The 18527-nt window shown below is 37.3% G+C and overlaps 1 protein-coding gene across 1 annotated transcript in view; it reads left to right on the plus strand.

Moving 5' to 3' along the window:
* The window catches only part of UNC13C (unc-13 homolog C), a 653225-nt gene that overhangs the window by 263813 nt on the left and 370885 nt on the right, over nucleotides 1-18527 (plus strand). Inside the window, exons 8-9 of the mRNA XM_015142282.3 lie at nucleotides 12786-13013; nucleotides 14025-14166. Coding sequence (XP_014997768.3) covers nucleotides 12786-13013; nucleotides 14025-14166 — 370 coding nt within the window. The remainder of the gene's footprint in view (nucleotides 1-12785; nucleotides 13014-14024; nucleotides 14167-18527) is intronic.

The following is an 18527-nucleotide window of genomic DNA, read 5'->3' on the forward strand; positions in this document are numbered from 1 at the left end:
AGAAGTTTGGTTGACTGAAGCTTTCTTTCCTCAGCTTGTCAAAGTCATTCTCTGTCCAACTTTGTTCTGTTGCTGTCGATGAGCTGCATACCTTTGGAGGGGGAGATGCGCTCTGATTGTTTGAATTTCCAGCTTTTCTGCACTGCTTTTTCCCCATCTTTGTGGTTTTATCTGCCTTTGGTCTTTGATGATGGTGATGTACTGATGGGGTTTTGGTGTGGGTGTCCTTTCTGTTTGTTAGTTTTCCTTCTCACAGTCAGGACCCTCAGGTGTAGGTCTGTTGGAGTTTGCTTGAGGTCCACTCCTGACCCTGTTTGCCTGGGTATCAGCAGCGGAGGCTGCAGAAGATAGAATATTGCTGAATAGCGAGTGTTGCTGTCTGATTCTTGCTCTTGAAGCTTCATCTCAGGGGTGTACTCCACCCTGTGAGGTGTGGGGTGTCAGACTGCCCCTAGTGGGGGATGTCTCCCAGTTAGGCTACTCAGGGGTCAGGGACCCACTTGAGCAGGCAGTCTGTCCATTCTCAGATCTCAACCTCCGTGCTAGGAGATCCACTGCTCTCTTCAAAGCTGTCAGACAGGGGCATTTACCTCTGCTGAGGTTTCTGCTGCTTTTTGTTTAGCAATGCCCTGTCCCCAGAGGAGGAGTCTACAGAGGCAGGCCGGCCTCCTTGAGCTGTGGTGGACTCCACCCAATTCGAGCTTCCCGGAGGCTTTGTTTACCTACTTAAGCCTCAGCAATGGTGGGTTCTTCCCCAGCCTCGCTGCCGCCTTGCAGTTAGATCTCAGACTGCTGTGCTAGCAATGCGGGAAGCTCAGTAGGCATGGGACTCTCTGGGCCAGGTGTAGGATATAATCTCCTGCTGCGCCATTTGCTAAGACCCTTGGTAAAGCGCAGTATTAGGGTGGGGGCTACCCAATTTTCCAGGTATTATGTGTCTCAATTTCCTTTGGCTAGGAAAAGGAATTCCCTTCCCCCTTGCGCTTCCCAGGTAAGGCGATGCCTGGCCCTGCTTCAGCTGTTGCTGGTCTGGCTGCACCTGCGGACCAGCGCCAACTGTCTGACAGGTCCAGTGAGATGAACCTGGTACCTCAGTTGAAAATGCAGGAATCACCCGTCTCCTGTGTTGCTCACGCTGGGAGCTGGAGGCTGGAGCTGTTCCTATTTGGCCATCTTGGGCGCCAGGGAGGGGTTTTTTAAATCCATTTTTACTTTTTCCCTAAAATTCACACTCTCATATTGATCAGAAAGAGGTCCTGCAAGTATGTGTACTTAACTTCATAACTTTCCATGATAACTGTCAATAAAATTTGAAATTCTCCCTACAGAATCAGTGACATTACCTTAAAAAATTTCTCTTATTCATTGTTTTAAGCCCAAAAAAATGGCAGTGGTGACACTATATATGAGATAATTTCATGAATGCCAACACTGAAGAAAAGGAAAGAATAAAAAGCTAAGAAAATCAGTGTTAAATAGAAGGTATCGCTAATTCAGCCCCCTCTAAATGTAAGAAAGTTCTATGATTGTCTTTATAAAATGGCCATTCAATCTCATAACATTTCCAGGGAAACTTTAAACCCTTAGGAGGCAGTTTAACTCATGATTTCAAAATGCTAGTTCATGAATTAAAATTTAAGCCAAGGTGTCTTTCCTTGTAATTTTTACCCATTAAACCATATCTTACTTATGGAGAAAATATTTAATAAATTCTATTAAATATAACAGTTTTTCAAGTACTGAAAAGTAATTATCTAGTTTTCTATAGATTTCTAGTGCTGTGTTTATTTTGCTAATTCTTTTCTGAATAATTATAGTCTATCAGCATACACATGCTAAAAGAAATTAAATTCTCTACATGTGGTCTGACCAATGACCCATGCAAAAGACAGAATATGTAAAGTTACTTCAAATTGATTTAAATTAGGTGTTTCCTTACCATGAAGTCTTAGGTCTGTGACCCGTGTGCCTTCAGTCAAGTGGAATTAGACCAGGTGATGGTGAAATCCCACTCACTGCTCCAGTGCTTCCTTGCGGGTTTAGAGATGCATGGAAATGTCCAGTCAATTCCCCAAAGAGCTTCATCTATCGCCCTCTCTAGCTAATTGTGCTTGATGGTAGTTCCTAGATTTTACCAGCTTCTTGGCCCAAAACTGATAGCCACAGGGTGGTGAGAAGGAGATCAAATGGAAACAGGGAGAAGAATGAGAAAAGAGACCTGATTTATACTCCTTCAATAAAATCAATGGCAACAGCCAGAGTTCACCTGCTTTTTCTTTAATTAGTTCATTTGCGTCTCGTCACCTAAAAAGACATTTTATTCTTTTTTGGAAAAAGCATTTGGTGGTGAAATAATTTAATTATAATAAATGGAGGAGCAGGTTGTGACCCTGAATTATGTTAACATAACTCGTAAGGAACTTGCTGTGGCACCTCAGTGGTAGCTTTACACTGGAAAAAGGCCGTGATGGCGGGGATGAAGGTTGTCTGCAGAGTGAGTCATACGTAGAAGAGGCATCATATGTAAAATATTTTCCTTGATTATCCTTTCAGTGTAGAAAAGAGACAGCTACAGAGATTGGAAAAAAATGCAAACAATCATGGCAGTTTCCTTACACATCTCCAAAGAAGGAATCCCAGAGTCTCACTGAATAAACATTCTGCCCACTTTTAATTCCTAACTAGAAATTTCAAGCACCTGCATGAGGCCAGAAAATATTTCACCAAACGTTCAGCAAAGAAGCATTTTGTGAGATGTGTTCTTTAGTTCTATGTGCTTCCCACTGACATTATGTTGCACTTATGTGTCCTAAGACAAGCAATCAATAAATACATAGCATTAATAAAATCTGACTAATATACTCTTGTTTGCAAATTAGATATTGATTCTCCTTTCTTTGTTGCCCTATTACCACATTTCAAAATCATATTTTAAGACAGTCAAATATTTGTATATATTGAGCATCTATTGTGGGTAGGAGCTTTATTCTGGGTTCTCAGAGCTGCAAAGAAAGTAAGTGGTGTTTTTCCTGGATTCAACCTTATTTTCTAATACATAACTTAGATGAACAGATGTGAACATGTATCTTGGAAACTTTTGACATGTTACTCTTTCAATCACAATTTTACAATATGTGTTTAAGTAATGAGTATTCAGGAAACTTAGAAGTAGGATTCCTTTTATCCACTGCTACTTAACACACATTTAAGCAAAGGAGCTGCTTAACAAATGTTGTTAAACTAATGGATGAAGGAACAAGAATTACAACTAGAAATAACCTGTTATGCTTTAAATATCATCTTTCCATATAAGCATATGCTATTAAAGGAGCTTCGAGATTAATGGATTGGGAAACTCAGTCTACTGCTTTGGCTGAGTTCAGAAGATTTAGTGTCTCATCAAAAAGAATCAAGTGAATAGTGTAAGCAGGATTAGAAATCAGGTCTCTGAACTCAGCCTGGTGTTCTTTGCTAACTTATAAATAAATTTGCAAAGTCAGTCCTAGGGGGAAGAAAAGGAAAGTTACTGAATTTTATTTTCAGCGCTGTCTCACTTTCTCATATGGGAGAAAGCACATATGGGACCCCTGAATTGTAGACGTTCTTTGCTGCCTGGACTGTAGCTCCCAAAGTTCCCCACCATGATAACCCCTCAGGACCTGCCATCTACAGCCAACCACCAATAAATCCTCAATGCTCCTGAAATGGGAAAAGTTCCCATGTCCTCCTTGCAGGGCGTGTGATGGGCCCCGTTGCTCAGACCTCTAGGGGAGTATACAGATGGGTTGGGAGCCCCACGGCAGTGTCTAGGGGTGAATGTTTACAGCTGAAGCCCCAGTGGGCGTGTGTTACAGGATGCTCTTTAAGCTTAGCTGCCTGTAGGTGGCCTGCATTAGTCAGCTCAATTAGACCCCTCCCTTATCACAAGGACAGAGGGCTTTCTGTATCCCAGGGTTCTTTTCTTAGTGTACTGGAAGAATTGGATCACACGTGGGCTTGGAGAATGTGTGCAAGGTTTTATTGAGTGGAAGTACCTCTCAGTAGATGGGGGAGCCAGAAGGGAGATGGGTTTCCCCTGGAGTCAGGTGGCTTGGAGGCGTGGGCTCTCCTCTGACTGCCCTACCCCAAATCCACCACGTTCTGTCCGTTGATGGCCTGCCGGTGTGCCGATGTCTGTCCTGTGCTCTTCCACCTGGTGTGCTCCCCTTGGTGTCCTCTCAACATCCAGCCACTTGTGTCTCTTTTTACCAATGTGTTTATCTAGATGTCCAGCCACGTGTGTGTTCCTCTACTGATGTGCTCCTCTCCACATCCAGCTGCCTATGTATCTGCTGGCTAGGGCCTTAGGGTTTTTATAGGCACAGGATGGGGGCGTGGCAGGCCAGGGTTGTCATGGGAAATGCAACATTTGGGCAGGAAAACAAAAATGCTGTCCTCACTTAGGTCCCTGGAGCCCTAGCCAGGGACCACACCCTTCCCCTTCAGGCACTTCCCTGACCCGCTTCCGTATCTCTACCACCTCTATCCCAGCAGGTTATTGCATTGAATTTTCAACAACACTAAAAGGGAAATGAATGCAACCATCAGTTCCTTAACCCAAAGGAATAGACTAATAATGGAGCATTTTCAGGTATTGGGGTTGGCTGCTGGAGAGAGACTAAGAGGACGAATATGCCTTGCATAATGCCGTAGAGATATTCTACATAACATACTCAATGGATATCAATGCATGTTTTTTCGTAGTATTGAGCTACTTAAAAATAATCTGACTTCCAGTCTTATTGCAACTATAATGTTTTTAAAACTTCCCTGAGCATCATTTTCCTCATTTGTGGAGACAGTTAATAATACTTGTCAATGACCTCCAGCTAGAGACCACCAGGAGCACACCTGTAGTTTCAAAAAGTATGTTTTATTACTTATTACTGTGAGGGAGAACACACACCAGGGTGATTGTAGGGCATCTCGGCAAGACGGTGCTAGAAAACAGAGCTGTACTCTGGATTGGGTGTTATGTGGAAGTGAGGACAATCCTATGATTTTGCGTCTGTAAACATCTAATCTAGAAGGAAGGCAGAGTTGACTGAAGCCACAGCTTTACAGTAGTCCCTCCTTATTCGTGGTTTCACTTTCCAGTTTCAGTCCTCTGCAGTGTGGTCCAAAAATATTAAATAGAAAATTCTAGAAACAAAGTATAAGTTTTAAGTTGCATACTATTTTTAGTAGCGTGATTAAATCTGCCATCCTTCTTGGAAGGAAAGTCATCCCTTTGTCAGTGTATCCACCCTGTAGATGCTACTCACCCCATAGTCACTTAGTAGCTTTCTTGGTGATCAGATTAAAATAAAATAAGACAATGACAACAACAACAAGAAAACACTATACAATAAAGATAGAGTTGGGTACTATCTGAGGTTTCAGGTATTCCTGAAGGCCTTGGAATGCATTCCCTGAGGATAAAAGAGGACAATTATACATCCTAAAGAAACAGTGGCCACGCATATTAGTTAAGAGAGGGAATGTTTGATATTTTGTGGTTTACAGAGTGCTATGTTTTGTCTATGCTTAGGAAAAATAAGGAAGTGGCCTTGTTTGTCTTACTTTAACACTGTCGCAGGTGACCATGTCTAAGGTTGGTGTTCTTTGAAATTGTTTATGTCCAAGAAAAGAACAATGTAGCCTAGTTGTGAGCACTAGACCAGCCCTGAACAACACTGTGAACTAGTTGCGTTAGCAAAGTTCCTAGAAGTCAGAGTCTGGGTTATGAAAAAATAGAAATAAAAGTCAATCTTGTTTTGAAAATTTTGATGTTTAATTTTCTTTTGCTTTGTATTTTTTTTGAAAAGTATATGAAGAAATCTATGTAACTAAATGTGATACAAAGAAAAATATCTTCCTCCTTCCATAACTCTGTTGGTTTCTTCTCTTTTTCCTTGCTTAGTAAAAATATTTTGAAAATTGAGCACATTTTAAATTATAATTTTGTTCCCCTAAACAATATAGATAGCTTTTGACTCTGTGATGACTGGGAAACCTCGAGAAAATGCCGATGAGATATAGTCGCTTTAACATACTGTTATGTGAGCGTATTCCTGATTTTTTATTTTTAAAACATGCTTGTTTTCAAATTTGTTCTAAAAGCTTGCATTTACCAATAATGAGATGATTGAATATGGTGGAGATAGTATCGGCAGAAGAGAAAAGACAGTCTGGCAGTTTTTTGTTTGCTCTTGGTGCCAGACTCCCTGACACTGGTCATTTTAGAGAAGGTGGTAGTTCCTTGGGAAGTGGGCGACCTTCTCCTATTTTCCCACTGTCAGTGACAGAGTTACCTACAGGCTCTCACCTACACGAATGGGAGATGATATTATGTTAGATTTGTGCTCCTCCCATTACCTTCTGTTAAATGTCAGTCCTTTGTTGTTTGTGAAAAATAAGGAGTGTGTGGCTTTGATATTACAAGAAAAAGGAGGCTGCTAACCTGAAGACTGAGGGAGTTGCAGTTCTGTTCCTTGAAAAGACTGAAGGCATGTTAAAAGAGGAGGGTTCATATTATCTTGGATATAAGACATCTTAAAGGAAATGCGTAGAGAATGGCAACTGAATGTCCACCCACATGATGTCATGGGGGCAAAAAGCAGAGAGACAATGAAAGCAGGCCCACCTACATCTTTTTGCTGGGAAATAAAGAAAAAAAGCAGTAAAGACCCATTTCCCATGTCAGAGAGGCTCCTAGAGAAAGAAAGGAGTACACAAATGCCTCAATATCAGACCCTCTGAATGCTTTCCATGGATGTTAACCACCCACTTTCTCTGGGTCCATCAATTTCAAGTGCACGTAAGGCTTTATGGATGTCAAAAAATAAATAAATAAACAAATAAGTTATTTTTCTCTAGCTTTTTTTTAAACTCAAATTTCTTTTATCTTTAAGCCCTTCATTGGCCCTCATCTAGCAAATAGATATAGAGCATCCAGCCTACTGCAGATACTGTCCATGTGAGAGTTTTCCAGGAGTGGTTTCAGAGGTCAAGTGATTTTGAAGCTCAAACCCCTAAAATTTCTTACTAATGTGAAATTATTATTATTACTTTTATTTTGAGACAAAGTCCCACTCTGTCTCCCAGGTTGGAGTGCAGTGGTACAATCTCGGCTTACTGCCAACCTTCGCCTGCTGGGTTCAAGCCATTCTCCTGCCTCAACTTCCTAAGTAACTGGAACTACAGACATGCACCACCACACCCGGCTAATTTTTTGTATTTTTTTGGTAGAGATGGAGTTTCACCATGTTTGCCAGGCTGGTTATGAACTCCTGACCTCAAGTGATCCACCCACCTTGGCCTCCAAAAGTGCTGGGATTACAGGTGTAAGCCACCACTCCTGGCCTGAAGTTCTTTAATAAATGCCTAAACCTTCACCTTTTTGGCATTCTGAAATCACTACACTTGTTCCATTACTATTATTAAAGCTATAAGCATTATGTCTTTGAGTCCTGATACTGTTAAGAGAGATACTACTACTATTTCCAACTGTTCTTCAGATGAGGAAGCTAAGGCTGAGAGAGATAAACGAACTAGCTCAAGACTAAAAGGTTAGGATCTTAGTCTATTTCAGTTGCATAAGAAAGTACCATAAACTGGGTGACTTATAAACATCATAGATTTATTACCCACAGTTCTGAAGGTGGGAAGCCCAAGATGAGGGTTTCAGCACAGTCAGGGCTTGTCGAGGGCGATCTTCCAGGTTGCAGACTGCTGACTTCCCACTGCATCTTCACATAGTAGAAGGGGCAAGTGAGCTCCTTTGAGCCTATAAAGCCACTAATCCCATTGTTGAGGGCTCTGCTTTCATGACCTAGCCACTTCCCAAAGGCCTCATCTGTTAACATTATCACATTGGGGATTAAGTTTCAATGTATGACTTTCAATGGGATGCAAACATTCAGACCATGCCAGTTAGTAAGTGGCAGATCAGGATTCACACTCAAGATTGTCTCCTCTACCCAAGTGTATTAGTCTGTTGTCAAACTGCTGATAAAGACATACCCAAGACTGGGTAATTTATAAAGAAAAGAGGTTTACTGGACTCATAGTTCCACATGGCTAGGGAGGCCTAACAATCATGGCGGAAGGCAAAAGGCAAGTCTTACATGGTATCAGGCCAAGAGAAAGAATGAGAACCAAATGAAAGGGGTTTCCCCTCATAGAACCATCAGATCTCGTGATACTTATTCACTACCATGAGAACAGTGTGGGGCCACCGCCCTCATGATTCAGTTATCTCCCGCCAGGTCCCTCCCAAAACACTTGGGAATTATGGAAGCTAAAATTCAAGATGAGATTTGGGTGGGGACACAGCCAAACCATGTCACTGAAACATCACTAGTTACTGTGCACTTTTACTTTATTTGAAAGTGAAACTCTTTATACATTTATTCTATTTATAGTTGGCATTCATGTTCTTGCTTTTTGCTGACAACGTGCACGTGGCGTGTAGATTAACTAAATTCTGTTATCTAATGATGGAAATACAGCCTTTGTTTTCTAATAATTCCAAATCCAAAGCCAAGGGCCACGTGTATTTTGTCTTTTCATAAGATTTGTTCGACAGGATATTTATCATTTTATATTCAGTTTATTCCTGTTATTTTCCAGAATTGTGGCCTTAGGGCAGGAGTTTGCAAGAAGTTCATAACACATTAAATTAACCCAGAGCCAAATTAAATACTCAATTATGCCAATCATTTTATCTTAGACTCCCCCAAGAAGTATTTCCTCTATTTATGGAGTGTATGCTAGTTTCCAAACAGTGTGTTAGACACTTGGAATACACATTTAATAAAATTTGGGCCTTATGAGGTAGCATAAGGAATAGACATATATGCAGGTAGCTATGCCAATGGCGATTGTTAAATATGAAAGAATTTTGTGAGGCATTTGCTTGGAATCAGCTGTTAGAAATATTTACGTCACAAAAATCTAATACTACAAATCAGATTTGGGTTTTTTTGTTTCTGTAGGAGAGGAGAGAAAATGTAACTGTTGAGTTTAAAAGAACTCTATTTCCTCTCGAGGAGATAAGATCATATGCTGAGAATGGAGGGTAATGGGGGTGAGATAGGTGACTTGAGAGTAGAAATGTTTTGGAAGAGCTGTTGAGAAAAATAGCAAAAGGAAAGAACTGCGAAGAAGGAAGAACACTGAAGTTATTATATATATGTGTGTATATATATACACACATATGTATGTATGTGTATATATTATATATGTAGGTATATGTATATACACACCTGTAGTTTTAAGTTTTTTGTATATAACTTTATATATGTATATTTTCTATATAGTTATATATAATCAAAATATATATTATATATAACTATATATGTTTTATATATAAAGTTACATATATAACAACTTCAATATTTTTCTATGTATAGATTATATCTATAAATTCTATAATTATTTGTAGATAATATCTATAGATACTTCTTCAGAAAAAAGCACAAAAATTGTAAACTGCCATATAAAGATGGTAAAATTGTTAATTTCACCTGAAGTTTAGATGTTTTGTCTGATAAAAACTAAGGAAAAATGAGTTCTAGTTAATTGTCCCATTAAATTATGTAGAAGAGAACCAGTTTGCCCCTCTGTCTAAGGTTGGATTATGGTTGTGTTGTCCGTAATTATATTGTCTTATCTGTCAAGTAATTATTTTTAAAAGTAACAATGATGCATTTCATTTGGATATTATACTGTACAAAGTGCTTTTGGTTTACATTATCTCTTTTGATCTCATCTATTATTGATCTCTGGTTGGCATATTACTGTATTTCAATGACGCTACTAGACCTTCTGCCACACACTTTGAAGAAAGAGTCATATAAAAACTAATTTAAAGTTTTCTCTGATGACTTTTGTATAAACAAATAAGGCCAAAGACAAATAACCCAAAGGGCTGGAAATTCATGGCAAATTGTAACTATTTAATAAAGAGTTTCATTAGAAACAAGATATGTGGGTTTGATAAAGAATAGGGCAATGGAAAGTACCTGTACATCAGTGACAAAAATTAATTATGAATTTGTCTCTGTCTCTGAGCTAAACAATCTAAGATGAATAATTTTCTTCTGATCAAAAATGCAAAAGTAGAAGTTTTGTTTGTTTGTTTTGTTTTGAGACAGAGTCTTGCTCTGTCGCCCAGACTGGAGTGCAGTGGTGTGATCTCAGATCACTGCAACCTCCGCCTACCGGTTCACACCATTCTCCTGCCTCAGCCTCCCAAGTACCTGGGACTACAGGCGCCCGCCACCACGCCCGGCTAATTATTTTGTATTTTTAGTAGAGACAGGGTTTCACCGTGTTAGCCAGGATGGTCTCGATCTCCTGACCTCGTGATCCACCCGCCTTGGCCTACCAAAGTGCTGGGATTACAGGCTTGAGCCACCACGCCCGGCCAAAAGTAGAAATTTTTAAAAGCTACATATTTTTTTCTAGAAATAACAGAGAAAATGCTTAAACGTATGTCTCTATTAACCTGCTGTCCACCAGTTGGCTATTTCAGTTTATGGCTCTTTTGCCTGTACATATTAGAATAGATATTCTATAATAACATCAATAATATATAAGAATAAGTGAAATTTCAAAGCGAATGCTCAAGCTTTCCTAATTATTTTTTTGATAACAAGGGGCAGTCATTAAGAATAGAAGCCTGATTCCTTTGGATGAACAATCTCTTTATATTCTAGCTTTGAATTTGGCAGCTATTGTTTGAGCATTTATTTTGTTCATGGTAGTTAGATGGGTTCTTCCCCGATTTAGAAAACTAATCCAAAGTATACTTAACTCTACATGACTTTAGCACTCCTTCCTAGAGCCTTTGGGAGCATTAACAGCAAAAATAAGAATAGCTGTTTAGAAATTTGGGGGAGAGTCAACATTTTTATGACATTTCTAACCTTTTGGACATTCCTTGCCTGGCTGTCACAGACTAAACTTTTGAGCCACTTTGTGTCTTGTAGGGAACATTTTCCAGCCACCACTGTCCTGTCCATTTAATGAATATTAAATACATGAATAAAATATGCCTATCGGATAGTTTCAACTATTTAGTGCAGCCTAAGCTAATTTTACTGTTTCAGAATTATGGACTGTGTAGCTAAACCAATATTGATAAATTAAAAACATCTTAATTTCATGCAATTTGCAAATTTGTAGCTATTCCAGGGACATGTTTCAACAGTATAGACCATTTACAATGTCCTTTTAAATCATCTTTAGTGAAATTCATTTTTTTTTTATTCCTTTTTATAAATGTCGTTTAGGTCCTCAAAGGTTAAAATAAAAGATAAAGACAGGTAGCCTGCTCTTTCTACCATTGGAATGTTCATATCTTTTAGCTTCCTCTATTCACACTCATTATTATGAATATATATTTCCACTCTAGAAAACAGATATTACACTTTCAAGTAAATGAACATTTACATTAAATTATTGCTGTCCAATTGTGTATTAATTTATCATAAGTAAAGGTAGTAGTTGACCTTTCATCTTTTGTCTTACTTTCTATACTTAAATCAGGCTCAACATTCTCAAATTAGGTTCAAAGAACATTACTGATGTTATCATTTATCGTAGAAATCGTGCTTACCTATAAATTATCCCATTTAATCTCTAAATAATTTATGAGATATTAGTATGCCTATCTCAGAAATATAATAGTTCAGAATAAAATGAGAATACTAGTTAGGCAAACTCACAGTCATGTCAATGAAAATTAGAGCAATTACTAGCTATGAACACAACTCTTTCTATTATTTTCACTATATTTCAGTTGCTTCTGTACCAAAAAGAAGTTTGATTTTATCAGTGGCAGTTCCTGTAGACACTGGTACATGAGCTTTTGCTTTCTTACTTTAAACTCACTGAGGAATTGTGGAAATTGAAATCATGGTCCGTTATTAACTTGTATAATACTGGGCAACCCAGAAGGCCATACAGAGCAATGAGAATATCTAGGCAGTAGTAGCTTAAGGTTAGGGATCCAAGAATGGAATTTTAGAAATCTTTCACTGATGGAATGATTTGTCATTACAAACAAAAATGCCCAGAAAGTTAAGACCAGTCATGAAAAACAATGCCCCAGAAATAAAAAAAAGTTTTTAGTGGAAAATGAGTATTCAGTCATTTAAAAGCTCTGGATATATTAGAGAAAGAGAGTTCAAGTCGGTGTTCTATCAGTTACTTTATAGGTCTTTTAGCCTAGTAGTGTCCAAATCTGTTTTAAACAGCTCAATCATTTTCTTTCCAAGTAAAATCTTACATTCTATTTTAATGTTTAGCAAATAACAGTGATGTGTTTGAATTACTGACTTCCAAGTGACATTTGCCACTTATATTCTATCTATTTCTCAATTTTGTTTTGGATACCCATTGAGGAAATATGTGTGGTATGTAACATATTTGATTGTGTCTATTCTTTTTGCTGTTTTTGAATTCCTTTTTAGAAAATTCGAACCAAATTTTTGCACAACACCTAATTTAGTTCAGTAATACAAGAGAAAAGCCTGGGAATCATAGGAGGTCAATTTACTTGCCAGTAACACAAAGGAGTACTAGTTGTTGGGAATCTCAGCAGAGCAGTTCATTCTGATATTTTTCTAAAAAGCCACCTGACTCCACAGAGTGAAAACCCTCATTCATTGTCACTCTCTCCTCCTTTTCCTCCCTCCTTTAGCCATCAAAAAGTAATGGCATGTACGTTCACATCACCATTGATTTTTCCATCATAGGAGCAGCAGAAAAGAGTTCTAAACATGGTGCCGAAGACAAGACTCAGACCATTATTACAGCAATGAAAGAAAGAATGAAGATCAGGGAGAAAAACCGGCCAGAAGTATTTGAAGTAATCCAGGAAATGTTTCAGATTTCTAAAGAAGATTTTGTGCAGTATACAAAGGCGGCCAAACAGAGTGTACTGGATGGGACATCCAAGTGGTCTGCAAAAATAACCATTACAGGTAAAAATAAGTCTTCTTGAACATTTTTATTGTAAACTGAGATTTTTGTGTTTCCTAGAAATAACTGCTAATAATAATCATAGGTAAAATAAATGATTATTTTTTCAATCATGTTAATATGAACCAGACTAGTTGGTACTTCACATTTTGAAAATACATACTAGATAAGTGAAATAATTTTAGTCTGTGTCTTTTTCTAATCAAAAGTTCTTTTGTAGGAAAAGGTTTCTGTTTTCAATATATTCACCTGCAGTTTACAAGAAATAAGCATTTTTGCTGCCTACCAGTGATAAATTATAACAGTAGCTAATAATATGTTCAGTTAATCTTTTTCAGTGAGACAATAGATGTTATTTTACTTACTCCTGGCTCAACATCCCTCATCCATTTGGTCCTCGAGTCAGGACAATTTGAGTTTGATGATACCTAGTAAATTGGACTTCTGAAGTTGCTTGTAATGTGAACAGCAAGTGACTGTGCAGACTGTTAACACTTACCAAGCCTCTTTACTTACTCATTTTGTATTTAAAGATGAGTAAATACAAAATGAATGTGCTTTCTCAGCTATGAGATGCTTTCTCATAGTTGATATAGATGCTTTCTCAACTATGTAGAGTTGATCAATACTGACGGCAGACTCATAAATAGATCAGTTTGGATTACAGACCTTTGAATTATGTTAGGTAATTTTTCATATAAGCGTAGGTATATCTTCCTCATTTCTCTGTACATGTATGCTGTAATGTGTATGAGTATATAGTTAATATGCATATGCATGTTATGTATATAGCTACTCTGCATTTAGAGACATAAGCAAAAATTACAGATTTTAATGTTGTGTATTTATTTTTCTTAAACTTTTTTTAAAGTTCTGTTGGTCATGAGAATGAAAGCAACGGGGATGCATCTGTAAACCCAAAGAACCAACTGACAGAAAAATTGTCTTTATTATGGTTATTTTTCGTTTCTGAGGAATACGTATGTTAAAATGTTTCTTTTGATTTATTTCAGTGGTTTCTGCACAGGGTCTACAAGCGAAAGATAAAACAGGGTCTAGTGATCCGTATGTTACAGTTCAAGTTGGAAAGAACAAAAGAAGAACAAAAACCATTTTTGGAAACTTGAATCCAGTATGGGATGAGAAGTTTTATTTGTGAGTATATAATGTGAAACTTTTACAAATATTAAATTGTTTAAGAATGAATTTAAGACAGGCATGCAAAGTATGCAATAATTATCTCATATTTTAATAATCTCTTACCCAAAAGTAATAAAAATGCAAAAGTCATGTTATAAACTCCCTCAATACTCTCATAATATTTATTATTTGTTCTTTATCCTTGGAAGCAAGTGAATAAGAAGAATACTTCAAATAAAGATGGCATGACTGGGGTGGCTTTGCAAGAGATAAAAAAAGATACACAACATGATCTATAACTTGGGATGACCCAAAATATCCGGAAATGTAATCTTGATTCAACACTATCTTGACTCTGAAGATTCATAACTAAAGACAAGGGACTTAGAGCATTTCCTGTCCCATCACTTGGGGTGGAACCACATCTACACTAGCTTATACTATTCAGGTGGCTGATGATAACTTTTATAACCTTGCATTTTCCATAAGAGCATTTATTTTTAAACCTCATATCTTTCACTGAATAGCAGGAACTCATTTTTCTCTCAAAAGTTCTTTTTTATTTTTTTTTTTTACCGCTCCTTCATAAAAAAATGAATTTCAGTTATTATTTAGTAGAAATAAAAATTCCTACATGAGTTAAAGACAGTCTTTTTTCTTGAGTTCTCTCTTTGCAAATGCTTTAAACAGGAATCTCATTACCATGGTAAGTAAATACACACCAAACATATAGCTTAGTTGGGAATGTGGGCAATATTGTGCAAGAAGTAGAGTTTCTTGAATATATGGCCTGATGAAGGAAGTCTTAAGAAATAGGTTTGGAAAATCAGTTGGAACCAAATAACAGAAGGTACTATAGAATGAATTAAGGGATTTGGAGGATTTCTCCCTTCAGACTTCTGGGAGAGACTAATACCCTTTCATGTGTTAAAATAGAAGACAATAAATCAATTGGAAGTTAAAATTGAATTTCATGTTGGAGTCAAGTAAATAAATAAAGCAGGAAAGGAACAACAAAGGGGAGGGATGAAGACTATGGCAAACTGGAAAACAGGTGATTCCCAGGAAAGAAACGGCTTCTGTTGCCATGCGATCATGGAGATGCGATGCAGCTAGAGCTTCCATTTTTTCAGGAAGCTGGATATCTGAAAGCTTAGAAACAGTTTTATTGAGGTATAATTGACATAACATAAAATCTACACATTTAAAGTGTACAATTTGTTAAGTTTTGACATATATGTACCTCCTGGGAAATCATCACTACAGACAAGATAATGAACATATCCATCAGTGCCCCAAAATATTCTTTATGCCTCATGAAAAGTCATCCCTTCTGACTTCCCGTGTGCCAAGGCAGTCACTGGTTTGCTTTCTGATGCTATAGGATACTTTTCATTTTGCGTTTTCTAGAATTTTCTGTAACTAGAACAATATGGCATGTAATGCTTTGTGTGGTTCTAGTCATTCAACATAATTATTTTGAGATCCATCCAAGTTGTAGGGTGTATCAGTAGTTTATTTTTATTGCTTGGTAGCATTTCATTTTATTAATATATCGCAGTTTATTTGACCCTTCACCTCTTGATGGATATTTTGGTTTGTTTCCAGTTTTTGGTTAATGACAACAAAGTGACCCATATTTTAAATGAATGATTTGTTCTAAAACTGACATTTGTATATAAATATTTGTGTGAACATATGTTTTTTTTTCTCTTGAATAAGTACCTAGGAGTGGAATGAATAGTTGGATCACATATTAGGAATATGTTTAATATTTGAGATTTTTTTCCAGATGACTTTACCATTTTATCCTTCCACTACAAATGTCTGAGAGTTCTAGATCAAACCTATCCTTCCAATAGAAATGGTCCTCGACTTATGATAGTTTGACATAATGATTTTTTTACTTTAAGATATGTTCATCACGATGTAATCCTATTGTAAGCTGAGGCATTTCTTAGGATCTATAATTGGGTTATGGTTTCTATTAAATGCCTATCAATTATGCACCATTATAAAGTTTATAAATCCTAAATTAAACCAACATAAGCTGGGGACCATCTGCTGTATTGCCCATGTTTAGTGCATTTTCAACTTATGATAGTTTTGTCTTATGGGTTTATCATGACGTAACCCCATTGTAAGTTGAGGGGTATCTGTACTTGGTAAGGCCAGTTTTTGACATTTTAGCCATTCTGATCCATGTGTAGTGTTATAGTGGTTGTGTTTTGCATTTCTCTAAGGACTAATAATTTTGAGCATGTTATCATATGCTTATGTGCTATGTATCTGCTTTGGTTAAGTGTCTGTTCAAATATTTTGTCCATTTGGTATTGCTTTTGTATTTTGTATTTGTATAGCTTTTATGGTTTCGGATTTGATATTTAGGCTTATGATACATTTTGAGGTAATTTTTGAGTATGGTATAAGTGGTAGACTTAAGTTCATTTTTTTGCATATGCACATAAACTTGTTTCTGTCACATTTTTGAAAGCACTATTTTTCTCTACTAAATTGCTTTTACATATTTGATAAAATTCAGCTCTCCATATATACATGTCTGTATTTCTGAACGTCATTCTGGTTGTTGTTGTTGTTGTTGTTTTGAGACAGAGCCTCGCTCTTTTGCCCCAGCTGGAGTGCAGTGGCACAATCTTGGCTCACTGCAACCTCCACCTCCCGGGTTCAAACATTTCTTTGGCCTCAGCCTCCGGAGTAACTGGAATTACAGGCACGCACCACCATGCCCAGCTAATTTTTTGTATTTTTAGTAGAGACAGGGTTTCACCATGTTGGCTAGGCTGGTCTCAAACTCCTCACCTTAAGTGATCTCTCTGCCTCAGCCTCCCAAAGTGCTGGGCTTACAAGCATGAGCCACTGCATCCAACCATGTCATTCTGTTTCGTTGATCTATTTATCTGTTTTCTAATAACACACAGTCTTGATCATTGTGACTTTATAATAAGTCTGAAAATTGGGTAGAATTAGTCTACCAACCTTCTTATTTTTTCAACTTTATTTTGGCTATTTGGTTACCTATCAATTATTTGATATTAATTTAGGAATCGATACATCATTTTTTTACAAAACAAAACAAAACAAAAAAACCCTGATGGAATTTTGGTTGCTTTAAAGCACTGGCTAAGATTTCCAGTATAATGCCAAATGAAAGAGGTAAGAGCAGACGTCTTAGTCTCATTCCCAATCTTAAGTGGAAAACTTCATTTCTTGATTAACTATGAGATTAGCTGTAGCTTTATTGTAGATGCCATTTATCCAATTAAAAAGTGATTTTCTATTCTCAGTGAACTGAGCGTTTTGACCAGAAATAGATGTTGCATTTTGTTACATTCTATTTCTGTATCTGTTGAGATGATCATATGATTCTGATTGTCATTTTAAATTTTTTTGCTTCCTTGTCTTTGTGTTTTCAATAACAAATCTGCAGTTGTCCTTATTTTGCTTCTCTGTGGATAACATATCTCCCCAATCCCCCAACTGCTTTTAAAATAGTTTTCTACTCATTTGTACAACTGGTTTATGATTTGACATGGTGTCATAGTCTTCCTTTTTCTAGTGTTTAGGGTTTGTTTAGCTATTTGGGACTGTGGGTCTACAGTTTTCTTTCAAATTTGGAAAGATTTCGTCATTATTTCTCTAAATATGCATTCTGCTGTCTGTTTGGAGGCTCTACTGAGGCCTCCTGAAGTTGCCCCAGAGCTGCTTGACACTCTGAGGACTTTTCTTTCTTTCTTTTTAAATTTTACTTTAAGTTCTGGGATACATGTGCAGAAAGTGCAGGTTTGTTACACACGTATACATGTGCCATGGTGGTTTGCTGCACCTATTAACCCATCATCTAGGTTTTAAGCCCCGCAGGCATTAGGTATTTGTCCTAATGCTGTCCCTCCACTTGCCTCCCACCCCCCAACTTTTCTTAATTTCTTTTTTTCTTATTTTTTTTTCTTCTGTATTTCACTTTGGATTACTTCCATTGTGTGTGTTTAAATTCACTAAGCTTTTCTTCCGTAATGTCTAATCTGCTAAAATCTAAGCCACTGTATTTTTCATATTAGGCATTTTCTCTTCCATCCTAGGAAATCCTAACTGGGTCTTTGCATCTTCCATGCCTCAGCTTAAATTTTTGAAAACCTGCAATACTTATGATAACTCTTTTGATGTCCTTGCCTACCAATTCTAACATCTATGTCCACTCCTGGTCAGTTTTGACTGATGGATTTTTCTCCTCATTATGCATTATATTTTTCTGCTACTTTGTTTGCCTGGCAATTTTAGCTTGAATTGTAGACATTGTAAATGTTACTTTGTTGCTTGCTGGATATTGTAGCATCCTATAGGTATTACTGAGCTTTGTT

The sequence above is a fragment of the Macaca mulatta genome, chromosome 7 (assembly GCF_049350105.2).
Source record: "Macaca mulatta isolate MMU2019108-1 chromosome 7, T2T-MMU8v2.0, whole genome shotgun sequence".
In the NCBI taxonomy this organism is placed as follows: Eukaryota; Metazoa; Chordata; class Mammalia; order Primates; family Cercopithecidae; genus Macaca; species Macaca mulatta.